Source organism: Dendrobates tinctorius, unplaced genomic scaffold (genome assembly GCF_039654945.1).
Source record: "Dendrobates tinctorius isolate UK_male_01 unplaced genomic scaffold, ASM3965494v1 ptg000396l, whole genome shotgun sequence".
Taxonomy (NCBI): Eukaryota; Metazoa; Chordata; class Amphibia; order Anura; family Dendrobatidae; genus Dendrobates; species Dendrobates tinctorius.
This window is the reverse complement of record NW_027362062.1, coordinates 4,914,718-4,937,157: the sequence shown is the minus strand read 5'-3', so window position 1 is coordinate 4,937,157 and position 22,440 is coordinate 4,914,718. Positions and strand designations below refer to the sequence as shown.

Genomic DNA, 22,440 nt, shown 5'->3' with positions numbered 1-22,440 from the left:
CAGAGAGCTTCTCTACAGCCAATCATCACCAAACAGCCCCTTGAGTTGGTAGCCCTGGACCATGTGAAGCTGGTTCCAAGCCGGTCAGGCTACATCTATGCTCTTACCATTGTGGACCACTACTCAAGATTCCTGGTAGTTGTGCCTGTCAAAGATCAGACAGCCAGGATGGCAGCCCAAGCATTCCAACAGCACTTCTGTAGATCACATGGGTATCCTGAAAGAGTGCTTACGGATCAAGGTCCCGCTTTCAAGGCAGAAGTGTTCCAAGAATTCTGTAACTTGTATGGTTGTAAGAAGATCTGGACAACACCGTATCACCCACAGACCAATGGCATGTGTGAGAAGATGAACCAGGTAGTGATTGACCTCCTGAAGACTTTACCCTTGGAGGAGAGGAATCTGTGGACAGAGAAGTTGCCAGATCTCTACAACCATATCCCAGTGAACTCCACCAACTGTACCTCAGCCTACTTAATGAGAGCAAGACCTGATAAACTGCCTATTGGGAGTTCTGACACCTGAAGTAGCGTCACCAGATGCTGATTGGGACACGGAGAGGCAGCAACAGTACAGGAGAGGTCAAGAATGCGTGGAAAGGAGTCTGGCTCAGGCAAGACAAAAGCAGGAGAAGCTTTACAATCAAAATGCACCTGCCGCTCCTTTGTCGCCGGGAGAGCAAGTCTTGAAAAGGAAGAGAAGATTGCACAAATTGGATGATCAATGGGAAGCTGAACCTCATACCATTCTGCCCTCGACCTTTGATAATACTAAGATATGCCTTGTTAGTAAAGATGGAGGAGAGACCATAGCAGCGGTATCGAGAGATCATTTGAAGTTATGCCCTGACCAGTTAAAAGAAAGAAAAGAAGAACCAGATAACATCCAACCCATAGTGGAAGAAGAGAAGGTCAGCACAGTGCTTGGAGAATTCCCTGCGAATTGGACTAAAGTGAACGATGCTATAGTGGCGCCAGTGTTGACATTTCCCCAACTGGTAGTACAGGGAGAAGTGACTCAAGAGAATCAGGAAAATCGGGTAACAGATGCCACACCAGCAGTGGAGCCAGAAAACCCTCGCCCTGCCAGTGGTGAACCTGTTGTGCACCTGGTGAGTTCACAGACAATCTAGGATCCCTGTGCCATGCAGAACCCCCAGTAGTGTATCCAGTACATTACTCACTACACCAGTCTTACGCAGGTCTACTCGCATTACACAAGGGATACCCCCATCAGATATCGTATTTAGCTATAGATAAATATAATTGTTGAAATTGTATGTGTATATATGTAACTGTTTTCAAGTTTTGTGCCTACAGGTAACCTGTAAGAGTTTCCTTTGAATTTGCCAGTTTTATTTTATGGACATTGTGCCACAGGACTTGTGTGTGGTCAAAAACTTTCCTTGTAAATATTTCACCATTTGCCCAGGAATGGACCATGGACATTGATGCTTGGACTTATCATCATAGGACCATTTTTGTAGCATTTTTGGTTTTTGTAACTTTTTAATTTTTAAATCTTGTACAATTATTATTATAGGAGTATGGCCGCCACAGTGGCTTTGCCTTCCTCCAGGGGAGGGTAATGCCAGGCTTGGAGGCAATGATGGGTCTCTCTCGCAGTCAATCTATGCATGCAACACAATTCCACTCCAGGCCTGCAGGGGGAACTCTGAGCCGGGATTAAGGGGAGGAGTGCTCTCTGAGGGCCAAGAGGAAGGAGTCGTCAGTTCGTCTGCAGAGGGTGAAGTGTGCAGACGTGTAGAGAGAAGCTGGAGGTTGAGCTGGGAAAGGAGAGCTCCCTCACAGTGAGTGCATGGACTGGAGCCTGGTCTCCATGGTTGTACGGATACTAACAGTCCTGCAACAGACACCAGAGGAGTAGGAGGCTGTAAATGCCCTACTCCCATCTAAGACTTGAGGGCACAACAGCAGCTTGGATAGAGAGCCGGGACTCAGGAGAAAGGAGCCCCCGAGATAGGCTACAGCTGTCTGCAGTGCATGTAATGGTCTTGAGAACATCTGACAGGAGGAACTTCAGTGTAACTCAATACTAGGAGTACTTCATTCAAACAAGCGATAGGAAGGAGACTGCACAGCCCGTCTGTTGAGAGAGAATCCCTGAGTTGCTTCCAGGCTAGCCTGCTCCAATACCATCTGTAATCAGGACCCTGGACTGCAGTTACCAAGTAAAGGTACAGAAATTGCACCCCGCTGTGTCTTGTCTGCTTCCTACCCTTATGGCACTGCTACATCCCCGTGCCAACCACCTCTACACTGCCCTGGAACTATAGCTTCACCTGTGGGGAGCTTTTACACCCTTGCTGCACCCTACCATCAGTCCCAGCGGATCTGCATGCAGCGTTGGCTTAACACCTCCCTTGCTGAGCACCACAGGTGGCATCACGAACTATTCCATTCCATTAACTACATTCCCCCATTACTTGGGCGCCCAGGGCCACGGACCGGGTCACCGCTGCTGTGACACATTCCCCTGACACCGGCCCGGTACCGAGTACCCCACAGCCCTGGGAGGGCGACCCAGGATGATGGTTATTTGATGCATTTTAAGATTTGGAGAGTAAAGCAAAAAGTTAACACTGGACATTTAGAATAAGATAGCCCACTTTCCTTATATAAGTCTATCTAATCTTCTCTTTTTCATGAGTGCAAGAAGCAGGAGGCAGGGAGGAAGTGCGCTCCTGAATTATTGACAGTTCAGACCAGCGGCAGCGTCGTTGTGCCACGTGCCCCAACTGTGCAGCCCCTGATGCTGCCATCTGATTACATTCACAAACGTCTATATAAGCGCCTCTAGTTTTGAGGAAATTATGGACACGTTATTTGTCTTTTTTTCTTTTTTTTTAAAGAAACTAGAAAAAAATTGGTCTATTTTTATGGACTGTTTGGGAATTTATAACCCTGCCACCAATCAACAGAACAATAGGGTATTGAGGCAATGTCCGTGAGTGTACCTGTGTCTAGTGCTGCAGCCAAGCATGGATGGCTCGGGCTAAACTGCAGTACATATGGTAACACTGTACACAATGTTATACCCCCTCAAAAAAACTTTTAAAGATATTTGCAATTTACATGAAAAAGCAATACCTGTTATATACTCATGTTCTTTCAGGTACAAATCAATATATACTATTATCAAAACATTTTCAAAATCGCTATGTATTTGGCCACAACCAACACCCATAATCGGAATACAATTTACAATCCGTTGCTGATCAATATTAAACGATTTGTAACAATGAACGTTATTGTACCATGCTGGCAACCAACTATTTGTGAAGTTTCTTTTAGGACTGTATTTACACTGATGGAAAATGTCATCAGGCAGCTTTAGTTAGATATGACTTTTATAATTGTTAAAGAGGACCACAAAATTTAAATTTTTTTTTAAACTGGTGTAAATTCCGCTGTTCTCCTGAATCCGACGATGTTTTTATTTTGTTTCTGCGTCTTTCTATGCCGAAGATATGGCTCCTTCTTCCCTTTTAAATAAATTGAGTCTTTTTAGCCAAGTGGGTGTGGTCATCGCCACTTCAGTGGCCATTTCCTTGAGGACTACACCCTCTGGATAAAAAGGCTAGATTTATACACAGGAAAAAATAGTGCCATATCTTAGGAATGGAGAGGCACAGGTACAAACGAAAAACAGCGCCGGACTCAGGAGAACAGTGGCATTTATACCAGATAACAAAATTGCAAAAATAATAGTAAGTGACAGGTTCCCTTTAAAGGGGATCTAACACAATAAAAAAAAGTTTTGTTTTTTTCATCTAATTTTCATCAGTGACTTTTGGTATATTTTTCTACCCTTTTAAGTACTTTACTATATAACAACTCTGATTTCAATTAAAAAACTATTTCTTTAAATAGTTTTACTGCAGTCATAAAGTGAGACTCTTTATCAGCCAGATGATTTTCTAAAGACAGCAAGGTGATTGTATGAACAGACGCCATTCAACAAATGTCTAATTAGACTACACTATCTCCTGGAAGCTCATTCATTCCTTTAAATCCACTAAGGAGGAAGAGTGTTCGCCTACCCGCAAGACTGTGCACAGCATCTGCTAAATGGAGATACCCAGAGTGGCGTATATACCATCTACATTAATGGTGACCAAAGTCAGAGTGTGCCTGTATTCTGTGACATGACCACTGATGACGGAGGATGGATTGTAAGTCTGAAGATAACGAAAAAAAAAAACATTAAATTTTCTTTTCTTTTTTCTTTTTTTTCTTTTCATCTTTCCATATTTTTTTTACTATCGTAAAATTAAAATAAGCCAATTCTCAATGGTTCCATCTCTTTCGGAGAGAGTTGCATCTCAGATATTGGTAACCATACAATGCCTGACATGGTTGATTCCTCCAAGAGTCCATACAGTGCTGTTCATTCAGGAGCTCGGCGCTTCTACGTTCTGAGCGGGAGTCTTTTGAGTAATCACTGGGGTCTCAGAACCCAATCCCCCACTAATTACAGCACATTTAAAGGGAATGTGTCTTCTTAAAATTACCTATTATTTAAATAAGTTTTTTTTGTGTTAAACACTTTTTTTTTTTAATTTGACAATTTTTTATACATAGCTGTAAAAAAAAATTAAAAATGAGTAATCTTGCAATTTTCGCACCGGCCACCGGGGCTATTTGAGACTCAACTTCATGTTTCTTCAGGAAATTCACATGTACATTAGCAGCAATAGCCTGAGCCCATCTTTGATATTGAAGTGTCTAAAATGTTTAGACAGTACATGTAACACAAAACCTGATTTAAACAATTAGGTCGTTTTGTGATGACTATTTAAGGGACTATAACATATATATATTTTTTTAATTGAATTTTAAAGTTAAGGGCTATTCCAAACTATTAAACAGATCTGTAGTAGCTAATAGATTAGTGTTGGAGTCCAACCACTAGAATCTACACCTGTACTAGCACTGGGTTTCCAAAATACCCTACTGTGACACACATGTGCCATCACTCCATTCTTATGCTATGGGGCTAAAGGAAAAATTCAAGTGCTATACTCTGAAAATGTGATTAAAACTTGACTTTTATTGTAATTAAATAATATGGTCTAACAGATAAAGGTTAAAACAACTCAGGTGGTATTGCTCTTTAGCATTTCTTTGGGACTCTTCTTTGGGATATCACTCTCCTACAGCTAATATATCCCCTACCTAGATTAATGGCTGCAGTCATAACTTCCCTGATAAGTTTCGCCGTGACTGGCTTCATCAGGAGACTCAGACTAGACTCAGTCCCCTGATGAAGCCAGTCATGGCGAAACATGTTGGGAGGCTATGAGTGAATTTTAATCAGCTCTAGTGGTCTTGTAGCTGACATCTATAATTGTCCTGAGAAAGGCTATGCTAGCTACTGGAGTGCAGTCATATGTTAGACCATATTAATTACCATAAAAGTCATGTTTTAATCACGTTATCCCTTAAGTTGAGTCCATTTACCGTCTGGTTAATCTATTGTTATAATTTTTCATCCTTAAATGCTTTTGGTAGACACTCTGTTTTCTATTGTAACATTGCTAGATCGGGCTCTCAGCCCCTACTTTATGCTGCTTTCAGAGTACATAGCAAATACCTTGCTGTCAGATTCCCTTTAAATAGCATTACCCAAGCAATATACCAAGGGAAGTAGCTGCATCCAGTGTGACGGTCTTTCTATAGGTCTGTGTAGAAAATGTTGAATTTGCGCTATAGCCTTCAGCTGCCAAAATGGTCAGCACCAGTGGGACTCACGTCAGTTGTAAGAGGTGCTAATCCCTGAGTAAGTGCAGGTCGCACGCCCATAACACCGGCCCCTATATGTGGTGGAATCCCAGCAATGCAGAAACAAGAGCAGAGTTTTCTGCAGTAAGGCCGAAGTCACACTAGCGATTAAATCGGACGAATGTAATGCGATAAAAAATCGCATTGCATTCGTCCCAATGTTATTCTATGGGGCAGCTCCCATCATCCGATTTTTTTTCTGAACGTTTCCTCGGACCGAGACAATCGCAGCATGCTGCGATTGTCACCGATTTTCGGATCGGACTCGCCAATGCAAGTCTATGGGGGCGATAAAAAATCGGATTACAAACGGACCAGATATGTGAGTTGCGATAAACTCGCACCCGGTGTCCTTTACAAAAAGCCGGCAATTCATTTAGCAATACAGTAAAATTTGCCGGCTTCTGTAAATTCATTCCCCTACCCGACATGAAATGAGACATGGTTTACATATAGTTAACCATTTCAGTTCATGTTTTTTTTTTTAATGTCTATCACTAGTAATTAGATGAGGGTTTTTGTGTAAAATTTTGGAGTTGTAGGTGTTAATTTAAGGGGTTAATTCGTTGTAAAAAATTGCGGGGAATTCCGCTGACGTCACTGAGGCTGCAGGGAGTCCCCGCAATTTTTTAAAACGAATTAACCCCTTAAATTAACACCTACAACTCCAAAATTTTACACAAAAACCCTCATCTAATTACTAGTGATAGACATAAAAAAAAAAACATGAACTGAAATGGTTAACTATATGTAAACCATGTCTCATTTCATGTCGGGTAGGGGAATGAATTTACAGAAGCCGGCAAATGTTACAGTGGCTATTCTGCTATGAAGAACTGCATGAATTATATATATATATATATATATATATATATATATATTGTATTCTATGTGTCTATATCTATTCTTTCCTTTGTGTTTGAAAACCTGTCATAGGGCTCCATTAGATGTCCAATCTCGCCAGACGGATGTCAAACGGATGTTTAGATGCGATTAAAATCGGATGAATGAAGAAAAATCGCATAAAAAAATGGATCACTGGTCAAGAAACATTTTTGATTTGTTGTGTGTGACTCCAGCCTAATAGTTTATACCTGATGATACCGTTGACAATATTGCTTGATCGCGGTGAATTCAGCCATATTGTAGCACAGCCGGGAAATACTGCTAATCTGTCCATTTTTAGTGTATGAGATGGCACATCTAAAAATGCATCTTGTTTCTGAACATGGCTTCCATTCCATTCAGGTGCTTCAAAGACGTCAGAATGGACTTACAGATTTCTTCCGTAAATGGGCTGACTATCGCGTTGGTTTTGGCAACCTTGAGGATGAGTTTTGGCTGGGTAAGTAGCATTTCAATAAAAAGCACTAATATACCCATACCTACCAACCTGCAAGTTTCCCCAGGAAATTCTGATATAGGGGAAAAACATTAGTAATAGTTAAAGGTCTAAATGGGTAATGGCACCCTCATCAACAGAGTTGGATTTAGATTCCTTGGGCCCGCCAGAGATAACTCTGAGGGTCCACTCTTTAATTTATACAGAAATTCCCCTTTTTTTTTTTTTACCCCTTTCACGATGTGTGACGTACATGAACATCACATTATGGCGCAGACTCGGGAGCTGAAGAAGCAGAAATATGGCCACTGATGGCTGCAGTAATCACGTGACACTTTATGGCAGGAGACCGGCAGGGGACACAGGGCTCGTCTGGGAGGTAAGTATATATATATTTTTTTTAATTTAGGCAGCACCTGAGGGCTAATAATAAAGGGTTGCCCTAAAGTTGTCAAGCAAAAGAAAATGCCTTTATCCATTGACAGTTACACTCTGCCTGTATTCCTCACTATTTTGAGACTGAATGCTTACTTAAAGGAATTGATTTAAAGATTTAGGTGTAAACTGGCAAAATTTAATATCACATAGAAGCAAAAGTAAATTTGTGTACTAGGGTCAGGTAATTTTTGCATGTAGCAGAGCAGTGTTGCCCCAGAAGTCAATGTTATTGGTATGTCTTTGGCAACCCAGTCCGACACTGCTGGGGTGAAAGAATTGATTAGTAAAGGTTAACATACAGTTAGGTCCATATATATTTGGACAGAGACAACATTTTTCTAATTTTGGTTCTAGACATTACCACAATGAATTTTAAACAAAACAATTCAGATGCAGTTGAAGTTCAGACTTTCAGCTTTCATTTGAGGGTATCCACATTTAAATTGGATGAAGGGTTTAGGAGTTTCAGCTCCTTAACATGTGCCACCCTGTTTTTAAAGGGACCAAAAGTAATTGGACAATTGACTCCAAGGCTATATCATGGACAGGTGTGGGCAATCCCTTTGTTATGTCATTCTCAATTAAGCAGATAAAAGGCCTGGAGCTGATTTGAGGTGTGGTGCTTGCATTTGGAAGGTTTTGCTGTGAAGGAAACAAGCGGTCAAAGGAGCTCTCCATGCAGGTGAAACAAGCCATCCTTAAGCTGCAAAAACAGGAAAAACCCATCCGAGAAATTGCTACAACATTAGGAGTGGCAAAATCTACAGTTTCGTACATCCTGAGAAAAAAAGAAAGCACTGGTGATCTCATCAATGCAAAAAGACCTGGGCGCCAACGCAAGACTACAGTGGTGGATGATCGCAGAATAGTCTCCATGGTGAAGAGAAACCCCTTCACAACAGCCAACCAAGTGAACAACACTCTCCAGGAGGTAGGCGTATCAATATCCAAATCTACCATAATGAGAAGACTGTATGAAAGTAAATACAGAGGGTTCACTGCACGGTGCAAGCCACTCATAAGCATCAAGAATCAAAAGGCTAGACTGGACTTTGCTAAAAACATCTAAAAAAGCCAGCACAGTTCTGGAAGAACATTCTTTGGACAGATGAAACCAAGATCAACCTCTACCAGAATGATGGAAAGAGAAAAGTATGGTGAAGGCGTGGTACAGCTCATGATCCAAAGCATACCACACCATCTGTAAAGCACGGCGGAGGCAGTGTGATGGCTTGGGCATGCATGGTTGCCAGTGGCACAGAGTCACTAGTGTTTATTGATGATGTGACACAGGACAGAAGCAGCCGAATGAATTCTGAGGTATTCAGAGCCATACTGTGTGCTCAGATCCAGCCAAATGCAGCCAAACTGATTGGTCGTCGTTTCATACGACAGATGGACAATGACCCAAAACATAAAGCCAAAGCAACCCAGGAGTTTATGAAAGCAAAGAAGTGGAATATTCTTGAATGGCCAAGTCAGTCACCTGATCTCAACCCAATTGAGCATGCATTTCACTTGTTAAAGACTCAACTTCAGACAGAAAGGCCCACAAACAAACAGCAACTGAAAACCACCACAGTGAAGGCCTGGCAGAGCATCAAAAAGGAGGAAACACAGCGTCTGGCGATGTCCATGAGTTCAAGACTTCAGGCAGTCATTGCCAACAAAGGGTTTTCAACCAAGTACTAGAAATGAACATTTTATTTACAACTATTTAATTTGTCCAATTACTTTTGGTCCCTTTAAAAACAGGGTCGCACATGTTAAGGAGCTGAAACTCCTAAACCCGTCATCCAATTTTAATGTTGATACCCTCAAATGAAAGCTGAAAGTCTGAACTTCAACTGCATCTGAATTTTTTTGTTTAAAATTCATTGTGGTAATGTCTAGAACCAAAATTAGAAAAATGTTGTCTCTGTCCAAATATATATGGACCTAACTGTAAGTGTTTGGGGTTTTTTTGGTAATTTATGCCATTTGGTCTCCACCATTCACATCTTTTGAGATATTTGTAGTGATGTTGATTCTGTTAACTCTACATTTAACAAAAACCTTCACTTAGGCCTGTTTCACACATCCGTTTTTCCCCATCAGTCAAAATCCGCCGTTTTGCAAAAAAAACGGATCCGCCATTTTTCTTGGCGGATCCGTTTTTTCCCCATTGACTTGTATTAATGGTGGATCTTGATGGATGGTCATCCGTTCGATCCGTTTTTTTAACGGATCCACCAAGATTTTGCCGTCCACTGAGCGGACAGGACGGACAATGAAATGTTTTTTTCCCCGGCCGGATCCGCATTTTCTATTGCGCATGCCCAGGAGAAATGGTTGTGTCGGGAATGTAACCCTAAACTCAGTTCTGGTGTCTGAAAAAAATCCTCATTCTCTCTCACTCTCCCTCTCCTCCTCGGGCAGCGGTTCCTTTAAAATTCTTCCTTCGCCGGATCCGTTAAAACAACGGTCCGGTGCCAAATGCTGTGGTCAGTACAGGAACAGATCCCTTGTCCGCCATTTTAGCGGATTTTAACTGACTGAAAAAACTGATGTGTGAAACAGGCCTTAAACAGTAGGTCATTATCATTATCTGGTATGTAAGACAGCAGTAAAAAAAAAGAATGCTTCTAATGGGTGACGGTATCTTTACCACGGCACACTATTATTTTCTATTTAGACCATCAACATTAGAATTGCAGTAATGTGAGTGTAGGACTTGAGGTTGGTGTCTATCCATTTCTTAAAGAGTATCAAAACTTTTTTTTCATTTCATTAATGATCAATCTTTGCAAACTTATGAATTTTTTGTCATATACTCCATTACATTATTTTTCTTCCTTCTCTCTCAAACGCCATGCCAAAAGTGCTGTTTTAGCTTCCTAGCTCGCTCAGACTCCTTTAGTAGCTTCTTCAAACTGCTGCTCTAGCAAGAATTCACACTCAAATACTATTGAGAAACATTCTCCCCGTGTTAGCTTCTGCTCCACCCCGCCATGCTCAGACAAGGAGAGTGTTTATAAATAGTGTTTGAGCTTGGATTCTTGCTAGAGCAGCGGTTCAAAGTAACTACTAAAGAAGCTTGAACTAAGCAGATAAAAGAGTACCTTCAGCATGGTGTTTGAGAGAGAAGGAAACAAAATAAAGTTATGGAGTATATTACAAAGATTTATCATTTCGCAAAGTCTGATCAATAATTGAAAAAAAAACAGTTTGGTTACTCTTTTATAACATTTATCATCAGTCCACAGGCTTTGCGCTCACCGTAAGCAATGTCCTATTGAACATACCATATATATTTTAAAAAAAAAGATGCCTGTACGTGACGAACATATCAGATGAGTAAAACTGTGCACTTCAATATGAATTGTGACCTTTCTTTATCCAGACGAGATAAGGATGATTTATTTTCAGAGACGCAGCTCCCCTTGAAGGCATTTTTCCACCCCCAAATTTGTACTAACCTCATATGAAATACAGCTCTGCAAGAGGACAGGGAAAAGGGAATATTGTTCCCCTGCAAGCGACAAGAATGAGACAGTCAGATGCCACATCAGCTATAATTACTTTCCCGTTTTGAAAGCTGGCAACGGTAAAGCCTAAGACAGCTATTATTAATATTACTATTCTGCAGAGAGATGCTCCCGCACATCAGACTTAATAATAGTAATACAATTTTATTATTCCGAGACTTTTCTGGGTAAAATTACATCTCCATTATGATGTATATATCCCAGGATTTTATTTTTTTTAATATTCTAATGATAGATGCAAATTAGATATGAACAAACACATTTGAAAGAAAAGTTGTGAAAAGACTTGTTGGAACATCTGAAGGACAATTATTCCATGTTTTTTCTTCTGCAGGGCTGGATACCCTCCACCTGATAACTTCCCAGGGACGCTATGAGCTCAGAATCGATATGCGAGAGGGCCAAGAGTCTGTGTATGCGTATTACAACAAGTTTTATGTGGGGGATCCGCGCAGTATGTACAAACTGCGCATTGGGGAGTACAACGGAACCTCAGGTATCACGACCGTGTTCTGTATAAGTAATCGGGCTAGAAAATGTAATGTGATTTGTATGTGTCATCGATCATGGGAAGGGCTTATATGAAATTAGAAGTAAGCATCTAGTTACTTGCAGAAATAGCGTCACTATTGTCCATGCCTGTCTCGTACTGCACCTCAGTCATATTTACTTGAATGGGACTGAGCTAACTAGTTGTGAGCGAATCGATTCCAGGCTGATTGAATTCGCTTGCGATTTCTCCAAATTTGGATTCACCAGTTACCTGAATTTTTGCAATTCGATTCGCTTGAATCAAGCAAAAGGCCGGCCAGCTACTATTTTGCTTGATTCCCCTTTCTGGAAGGAGTGAAATGCTAAAAAAAAAAATTATACTCATCACACTCTTCACCTGTTCTGGCACCCCAGTTCTCTGTTCGGTCTTCCGCTGGCTCCCTTCCTACCTCCAGCTTTGGTATTCTCTTCTGACTTCACTTTTTGGTGCCGCCAACACTTGACAGCCTCAAGCAGTGAATATCATAAATTCACCTGACCCAGCTTCACAAAATGTCATGAGGCTGCTCAAGGGACAGATGTCCCCTGAAGCATCAAAAAGTGAAGACAGAAGGGAAAACCAGAGGTGGAGGCAAGAAGCGAGCCAGTGGTGAACCAAGTGAACCAGCAGAGGACTGAGTGAGCCAGTGGTGGACCAATCAAACTAGCAGAGGACCGAGTGAGCCAGTGGTGGACCAGGTGAGGCAGCAGAGGACCGAGTGAGACAGTGGTGGACCAAGCGAGCCAGCGGAGGAGTGAGTGAGCCAGTGGTTGCCCAAGCAAACTAGTAGAGGACCGAGAGAGCCAGCAGGAGGCCCAAGCGAGTCAGTGGTGGACCAAGCAAGCCAGCAGAGGACCGAGCGAGCCAGTGGTGGACCAAGCGAGCCAGCGGAGGACCGAGCTAGCCAGCCAGCAGGGTAGCAAGCAATGATATGCAAAGCAATGCAGATCGAATTTTCTGAATAAATTCAAGGAAACCTGGTAAATTCGAATTTCGTCAGATTTGCTCCTTGTTAGACAGAAATATGGACAAGAGGGGTTCAGTTTTTGGCAAACTGAAAAGGTAAATATAAAACATAATTTTATTTGAAAGCCGAAATGCAGGGCATAAAGCAAAAGGTGTTTTATAATATACATGACAATACATTTCTGATTCTATGTTTAGGATCCATGTCTTGCATGTGTGCCAGACCATTGGCAGGAGAGGGATCGATAAAAATCTTGCTCTGATTGTCGTTATCTTCCTATGAGGTCATTCTGTTTCCACCACTAAGCAATAATGATCCATTGAAGTGAATGAGGCTGAACTGCAATACCCCACACAACCTGTGGAAAATGGGGCACCATTTTTACAAAAGAGTAGTCATATTTTTCATATCCTTAGGCAGGAACATCCCCATTTAGCAAAAGTCCAAAAATGTGTCCCAACATCTAGTTATAAAAGCGTGCATTTTTTTTACTCAAGGTAAACCTTGCTGTAATGTGCATATTGAATAATTAGTTATAATTTATTCTTCAGGTCTCATTATATGGAAACTACAGAATTGCATTACAAGTAATGAAGTGATTTTATGTATCTTAATCTTTTTTCAAAGGTGATTCCCTTACCTACCACCAGGGGCGCCCATTCTCTACCAAGGACAGAGATAATGATGTTGCTGTAACAAATTGTGCCTCATCGTATAGAGGAGCCTGGTGGTATAAGAACTGTCACCGCACTAACCTCAACGGCAAATATGGAGAGTCAAGACACAGCCAGGTAGGTGGCCACCAGGCTTGTAAGAAATGCTTTGGTAGAAAGCAGACCGCTGATCTTCTATATGAGCTTAAAATAAACAGATGGGTATATATGTTTAGAGGTCAGCCAGGGTCGTAGTCGTGGCTGAGTTCATCGGGCCTTGTGTGCCCTGGCCTTCCAATACATAAAAATCATGCTTCCCTGTCGGCTTACTTGCCTCTCTGTCTCCTGCATCGTCAGGGTCTGGTCTCCACTCGTTATGGCCATCTCTAACCACTTCTGAATGAACAGAGATACAGTCCAGGTGCAACTCGAAACATAAAACTTTACTTGCATGACTTCGCAGCACATCCAGATTCGTTACAACATCATCGACAGCTTGTATGTTACACGTTACTTCAACTTTCTCTGCATTCCTCTCCCTGTCACACTGCATGCTACTGGGTTGGACCATTTCCAATGGCTCCTCAGCGTCCTCCCTGGCCAGCCTCACTGCATAGGGGTGTTCCCTCAGCCGTTTTGCCCCGGTTATAAGGGCAGCAGCCCAAGCAATGACCTGCCACATTGTGAGAGACCTGCCCTGCTGTGCTGCGGTGACTTCTCCTGTATCCCACGTTCCTGTAGATGCTGTTGCTGCTATATCTGAGGCTATGCTGTCCCACTGACTCTGGATGGCTGGGTTCCTCCTTAAACATTGCGGGGCGCTGAGTAGCTCGGGCATTTAGCCCGCCCGAGCACTATGGGCCACCAAGCCCTGACTGACTCTATCCAGGAACTATTCCTGCCTTACATCCAGCTAACCCCTCCTACGGTTAACCGTGAGCTCTTATCCTACACTAAGCACACCTATAATACCCCCATCTAGTGACCAAACTTGTACACTACTCTTTTCCTAATCATATACATATCTACATAACTGATTTTATAGACATCATTACAAGTAAACAATATATACACAATTATACAAATATACACAGTAAACTGGGACAAGTTTGGAGGTTCAGGACATTTTCTGCAACCCCCTTACATATGCAGTACAATATATTGTGTGTGTGTATATTTATATATGTATATAATATATATATATATATATTTATATATGTATATAATATATATATATATATATATATATATATATATATACTGTGTGTATATATATATATATATATATATATAGAGAGAGAGAGAGATATCATGCCCAATAAAACATCAACAAAAGGAACGCCATAAAAGTTCCGGAAATAAAACTAAAAACACTGAAAAAACTGTTGAAAAAGGGCAACAAAAACAACCAAAAGAAATTAAAAAGAAAAAAAAAACGCGACTTCCTCTTGAAAAACTCCTTGGGTTTGTCCACCTTGAAATAGACATCATGTGCACTTATCCTGGGAATATCTGTCCTTCTCTGGAGGACCCAGAATGTCTATGCATTTTGTGAATAGTCCATTGAATTTAATGTCAATTGTGTAATACTTCATTTTCCCTGTGGGGGCACTGCAGGAAAAATAAACGCTGCTGATTACAAGTGATCACCAGGGCTCTATACAGATTATGATCTGCTTATCTTTCAGGTATTCACTAACAAAAAGGAATTGTACAAAATAGAGAACCTCTTTTTTTACCATAAAGAGGCTGTTCAGGACTCTCCGGGATCTGTAGGATAAGTCATCAACAACAGATTCTAGTGGTTATTTTTGAGCTCCAGAACCCAAGAACCAGCCCCTATGCAGTGCGTGGAACATATTGTTCTAGTTCCCTACATTGTGCACTTCTAGCGGCTGCAGATGATCAGCGGAGGGCGCTGGATGTCCTACAGATAAGTTATAAATATCTGAGTCTTGGACTGAATTCTTTAGGATACTTCTAACATTCAACTACAGCTCTTTTGAAAGTGAGTGAAAGCACCTTATTAAAGGCATTGACCGGTGATTCTAACGTTCCACCAATGTCACAAGGTTCTAGCACATGCTTCAATTAGTAAAGGGACGTAAGAACTACCTGATGCTGCGCTGCTCCTTAGCAGGGTCCGCCATTTGTTAAAGAAAATTGAGGCTTTTGTATTACTTAAATACATGTATTTTGGACAACAAAACATTTTTGCAATTGGGTTTCATTAAAAATGTTGCACCATTTGGCTTTTAAAGGGAATCGGTCAGTAGATTTTTTTGCCACCTAATCTGAGAGCAGTATAATGTAAAGACAAAGACCCTGATTCCAGCGAGGTGTCACTTACTGGACTATGACCTGTAGTTTTGATAAAAATCACTGATTGGCTGCTTTCTTTTTATGCGCAGAGTACACAGAAATCTGCCAACCAGTGGTGTGGGCGGGGTTATACAGGGTTCAGCATCCAGAGAACTGCTAAATCTGCATCAGATAAAAGAGTGATTTTATTAAAATGACAACACACAGCCTAGTAAGTGACACATCGCTGGAATCAGGGTTTCCGGCCCTACATTATGCTGCTCTCAGATGGGGTAGTAAAAACCTGGTGATAGATTCCCTTTTAAGGCCGGGATCACACATGCGAGAAACATGGCCGAGTCTCGCATGTTAATACCCGGCACTGACGCCGGCACTCTGGAGCGGAGCGTGCCGCTGCATAGAAATACATGGAGCCGCACGCTCCGCTCCTGAATGCCGGCTGAAGTGCCGGGTATTAACATGCGAGACTCAGCCGTGTTTCTTGCATGTGTGATCCCAGCCTTAAAAAGGAATCTATCACCAGGTTTTTACTACCTCATCTGAGAGCAGCATAATGTAGGGCCGGAAACCCTGATTCCAGCGATGTGTCACTTACTAGGCTGTGTGTTGTCATTAAAGCTGTCCTAAAGCTGTTTCTTTCCCTGCACATTGCTAGCTGCTGAATGAAAGCAACTAAGAATCCATCAGTGAGTTTTTATCTCTTTTATGTCTTTTATTAAGATTCTCTCACCTGATTTATAACCACCGACCACATCAAAGGATTGCTGAACTTTGATGTGGTCTTACCAGAAGCTCAGTAAAAGAAAAATTAAAGTTACAAACTCGGTCAGAATAAGCTCACTGATGGATTCTTAGTTAATTCAGAAATAATTTTGCAGTCAGCAAAAGACAGTGTAACCCAGAGATTATAGAACTGTGCAAAATTTAGAATGAAACCCAAATGCAAAATTTAAATTTAATTGAACCAAATGCATTTAAGTAAAAAATAGTGTCAATGTCCTTTAAGAAGAAACATATGACTTAAAGTCAGAAAAAAACAGCATTAGTGCAAATAATAATAAAAAAAAACCTATCAAACAGGGAATGTAAATGGCTTAAAATATCTGCAGCCAAATCAAGGCAAGAAGATTGAAAAAAAAAAATGAATATTAAGAATAGTTTGCATCTTGGTGGGGAGCCAGCGCTGCAAATTGAAGATTTAAAAGAAATGATTAACATTTCAGGTCTTGGTATTTTCTTGCTCTGCTCATACGCAATCTCCTACATCACAGAGCAGAAAGATTGTTTGCTTCAGACTCATATCCTGTGTTACAAATACACTTCTTAATAGATAGAAAGCCAAAATGATATTACACGTTTTATCTAGATGTGTTTTTTCATTAAAAGATAACACTACATGAAAATGAAAAAAAGGTGAAAATCTGGAAAGTACCGTACTTCCCCTCAGCCTTCTGTATACTGTATGCGCCCATGTACATCATGGTATTTGTTATGATTAGGGTTACGGTCATAGAAAAATACGGCAGAGGAGTTATCCCATTATTTTATGCATACTTTTATATGGAAGACTATGAGCAAAAGATATTGCTACCAAACAGTATTGATATTAAGAATGGACTCTGAAGACCTTCTGTTTGTTTCTTCAAGATTGGATATTTGCAGGTTTATGATATTTTATGGCAATGCAGAATGTAGGTGCAGCACGGGAGGAGACCTACAAAAAAAGGAGAGACTTTATTATTATGCATTGTTTATATAGCGCCATCATATTCCACAGCGCGTAACAGATATAATCATCACTGTCCCCGATGGGGCTCACAATCTACATTCCCTATCAGTATGTCTTTGAAGTGTGGGAGGAAACCGGAGAACCCGGAGGAAACCCACGCAAACATGGTGAGAACATACAAGCTCATTGCAAATGTTGTCCTTGGTGGGATTTTAACCCAAGGCTCCAGCGCTGCAAGGCAACAGTGCTAACCACTGAGTCACCGTGCCGCCCTAAGAATGTGAAAACTGTAGGTGCAGCACGGGAGGAGACCTAGAGAATGAGTAGAAGGGAGAAGTGGAGAATGACAGGCACAGGTTATTGGAGTGGTATGAAAGGAACATGTCGTTATTTAGTAGTCGTTAAATAAGTGGTGTTTGAAAAAATGGTCTTTAAATGGTGGTTTTTAAGTGGTCTTTTAGAATTCTCTAAGTAATTGTTCTTTTAATAAATGATCTTAATTAGTAGTCTTTTTTTAACCTATAAGGATATCCCGGTTACGAGAAGTTATCGCTCTTACCATGGATGGGTGATAATTTGCAGATCAATGATAACTTTCAGATCAATGGGGTCTGACTGCTGAGACCCCACCAATTGCTAGAATAGGATAGTTTTGCCCTTTGCATGAATGGAGCAGCAGTGCGTATGCTTCATTGAAGCTCCATTCCTACTTTATAGGACTGACTGATCCAACGGCGCTTGTTGGGAGTGTCAGCGGTTGGACCTCGACCAATCTGAATGTTATCCCTCATCCTGTTGGGTAACCATTGTAGCATGAAAACACATGATTAACAAATGGCAGTGGATGGCAAATTTAAAGAATGGTTACACAGGTAACTTTTTGCATTGTACTGAAAGTTGTTAAGTGAAGACTTATTCACCCAATATTCTAAAAGTCAATTTAGGAAATGTTAAAGGCATAAATGAAAATGTTTTTCCAAGATTTTACATTGTGATCTCTGGGGGATGGTGCCAGCGATTCTCATAGTTGGTAGAAAGAAGGGTCCATGGTGGCACGATCATACATCCAAATGTGTCTGGTACTTGGCACTACAGCTCACAATGATGAGCGTAGTCTCTTTCAATCGAATGAGCTGAACTGCAGTAATGGGTACAGACACAGATACCAAAAAGTCTTCGTATCAGATGCAGCATTGTAGGAGCCGCAGCACTTCCATTGTTTCAGTCTGCTGATCAGTGGATGATAGGCGGGTGTCCCTGGTAGTAAATCCTAAATGAATTTACAATGAGATGGAATATGTTAAGCATTGACATGTTTGTCTGCAGTGGTCACAATTAGGCTGAGATCACACGTCACGGTTTTTTCGCGTCTTCGCTGCGGTTTTAAACGCGCGATTTTGCCGCAAAAATGCGAAAAATAAGCATTCCATGCAATCCTATGGGATTCCGCAATGCTGTGCTAATGCTGCGGTTTTTTCCGCAGCGGAATCGCTTCTCGGTAAAAAACGCAGCATGCTCATTAATTTAGCGGAATCGCGACGATCCCGCACCCATAGGAATGCATTGTTCCGCTTACTTCCCGCATGTGGCTGTGCCCACCATGCGAAAAGTAAGCAGAACATTTGCGGATGGTACCCACGGTCCCGAGGAGAGGAGACTGTCCTCCGGGCTTTGGGTACCTTATCCCTGCAAAAAATAGAATTAAAATAAAAAATATTGTTATTCTCACCTTAAGGCGTCCCGCGCAGCCTTCCCGCCTCTCTCCATGCTCCCGGTCCCAGTAATCCTTTGCGAGAATGACCGCGATGACGTTGAGATCTCGCGGAAGCGCGTCGTCTCGCGGTCATTCGCGCAAAGGATTACTGGGACCGGGAACGTGGAGAGAGGCGGGAAGGCTGCACAGGACGCCGGAAGGTGAGAATAACAATATTTTTTATTTTTTTTATTATTTTTTACATTTTATCTTTTACTATTGATGCTGCATAAGCAGCCTCAGTAGTAAAAAGTTGGTCACACTTGTCAAACACTATGTTTGACGAGTGTGACCAACCTGTCAATCAGTTCTCCAAGCGATGCTACAGATCGCTTGGAAAACGCTAGCATTCTGCAAGCTAATTACGCTTGCAAATCGATAGTTTTTCCGCGGGAAAATCGCAGGAATTTAAAATGCGATTTTCCCGCGGAATGGAATTCCGGAATACTCGCGGTAACTTCCGCGAGAGTTCCGCTATGTGTGCACATAGCCTAACACTTGATTATCTGCAGTGGTCACATGTCCGTCCCTATGGTTCTGGAAGAAAAGAGATTGTCAGAGGATCTGAAAAGGTTTGGAACTGTTGGATAAGGTGTTACTTATTACATCGTACTATTCTTAATGAGTTCAAAGTAAGCTCCTTTTGGAGATGACCTTCAAAAAAGTTTCTATTAATCAATAATACAGGCAATTATAAGAAACTTTGTAATATATCTTATCAGAGAAATCTGCTGCTTTCTACATTTATGAACAATTTCTTCCTCTGCCTTTTGACTTTACCATTTATTCTTAAAAAAAAAAAGGTCAATTCTTTCTCTTTTCTCTAGCTCTGACAAGACAGGTTGTCATCTCATTGTGTTATCAGGTCACACAGCTTATTATACTCTATGGAGAGGCAGGGGAGGAACCAGGCAGAGGCACTGAGGCAGATATAGAAAGATTTTGCTGAGCTTTCTAACAAGTCTTTTACCTCACTCCAGAGCTGAATTCATATCCAAATAACTTGGCACTACTGCCAAACTGGAGCCACTTCTGCCTTGGTGCTAAAAAAGAAATGAAGAGCAGGAATCCTTCTCTGTGTGCTGAGTTCAAATCTATGGCTCCACATGATTTTGGAGCTTTGTATTGATGAGCAATACAGATAAACCAATAAATTAATCACACAGGATGTTGTGGGCATTTACTTCAGGGTATGTAATTAACTTATCCGAATAGCTGGGAAGAGGCAAAATATAGCTGTAATTATAATTTTGTTAGCCTAGTATATTTTTTTCCTTGCAAGACCTGCCCGGCAGCATTATAAGATGTTCTGTTATCTAGCGGTTGCGTTTCTACCATGTACGGTATATTAATATTGATTTTTTTTCCATAAAATTAATTTTCCCTTGTTCCTTTGTTTATTTTGCTCATGTAACCCTTACAGTAAAAAAAAAAAAAAACACACGAGGAGCCTGGCAAAGGGAAGAGACTTTATTATTTTATTATGTAGTAAATAAAAAAAAATGAATCAAATCTTAGGCTTGATTTGAACACGCAGAAATAATGTTTAGCTACACTCTGGAATAAAATTTTGGGTCCTATAAATTCATTCACTTAAAGGGAATCTGTCACCCCATTTTAGCCCTATCAACTGCCGACACCGCCATCAGAGGCTTATCTATAGCATTCTGTAATGCTGTAGCTAAACTCCCGATGTAACCTAAAAGATAAGAAAAAAATAGTTAGATTGTTCTCACCCTGGCAGAATGCTGTAGATAAGCCCCTGATGGCGGTGACCGCAGCGTATAGGGCTAATATGGGGTGATAGATCCCCTTTAAGTAATACATCCCCTGGAACCCCCTCGATTATGAAGATGGGAGGCTCTAATATGTCCCATCACCTCCAGTCAATATATGTGTATCACAGACCAGGAATATTCACACTTGCAAACATTTTAAACACCAAATTTGGAATATTCAAATGATATTCCAAAGAATGCCCCCAAAAACACACACTTTAAGGTCTCCTTCGCATGTCCATGTTTGCAGCACGTGCGGCATCCATTTTTTCATCATAATCTATGGTGCTACACAAATGACTGGGTGTCCGTGCAAACCACACAGTGACGTGTCCAATTTTTGCTAGCAACACGGATCACATTGGCCAATAAAAATCTAGGGGTCCGTGTAAAACACGTACAACACATGGATGGGATTCATGTGCCTTCCATGTTTAATACTGCAAAGTTTAGGAGAAGCTTTGAAGTTGATTTTTCTTAAGCAATACCAGAAAAAAATGGAAGCCACACTGATCTGAAACGCTGAGACCGGTATCGGTATTATATGGACGTGTGAAGGGGGCCAGCGGTATGGATTTGACCCTTCTGCTATCCGGTTTGTTTGCATGATTATCCCAGCAAAATCAGGACGGTTAGCAAGTATGGAAAATATACGAAATCCTAACCCACAGTATCAATAATAAAGCAAACTCGCAATATAGAGATAATTAATAAAGTGATGTCATCGTACACAGCTTGTTAAAACAGTGAGGTCACAATGTAGAGATAATAAATAGTGATATTTCTGCAAAGGGATCAAAAGATAGTGGTGTCACAATCAAGGGGTAACACTACATTATATGTATAATTAGTACGGTGTTCTAGGAAGGAATTATCGCACACAGTGAAGTCACAGTTTGGTAATATTCAGCACAGTGATGTCATAGGATAGGGATAATTTTTGCAGAGCAAAGAAAATTAACCGAGTGTCTTCAGGGTGCTTGAAAAATATGTACGAGGCCGCGAGACATGCAGGGGCGGGGATTCGAGCATATTTTTCAAGCACGCCAAAGACCCTGTTAGCACCAGAGCATGGTCTGATGACACCTTATCCCAGCATGTTCTCTCATAACTATAGCCAATTTAACGTTTTATTTTTTCTGGGTAGTGTATCAAAAAATCATTGACAGACAATATTATTTACGAGCACATTGGAAAACTATAATAAATCATTATAATTATAAGTGATCTGTGCCTACAGCCCAAAATTCTGATATGAAGACATCACATCAGCTGCATCCATTGTAAGCTGTAAAATTATAATTACAGTCAAAACTAGATGTGTATTTCCTGAAGGAAGTTCAGATAGAGCTTTGAAATGGTGCCCGGGCTGCCCCTTTAAGAGAGACTTGCCTGCTGCAAGGATCCATTTTAACTGTGGGTGCCTCTCAGGGGTCACTTTGGCCTGTGGGGCCCCTCAGGGTCTGATTTGGTGGGCGGGGCCCCTCAGGGTCCTATTTGGTGGGCGGGGCCCCTCAGGGTCCGATTTGGTGGGTGGGGCCCCTCAGGGTCTGATATGGTGGGCGGGGCCCCTCAGGGTCCGATTTGGTGGGCGG

General features: G+C 41.3%; 1 protein-coding gene across 3 annotated transcripts in view; it reads left to right on the top strand.

The window, feature by feature from the left end:
* The window catches only part of TNR (tenascin R), a 544,894-nt gene that overhangs the window by 482,752 nt on the left and 39,702 nt on the right, over positions 1-22,440 (top strand). For all 3 annotated transcript variants that reach the window (XM_073563658.1, XM_073563656.1, XM_073563657.1), the window contains exons 18-21: positions 4,044-4,195; positions 7,053-7,149; positions 11,446-11,607; positions 13,238-13,401. In XM_073563658.1, coding sequence (XP_073419759.1) covers positions 4,044-4,195; positions 7,053-7,149; positions 11,446-11,607; positions 13,238-13,401 — 575 coding nt within the window. The remainder of the gene's footprint in view (positions 1-4,043; positions 4,196-7,052; positions 7,150-11,445; positions 11,608-13,237; positions 13,402-22,440) is intronic.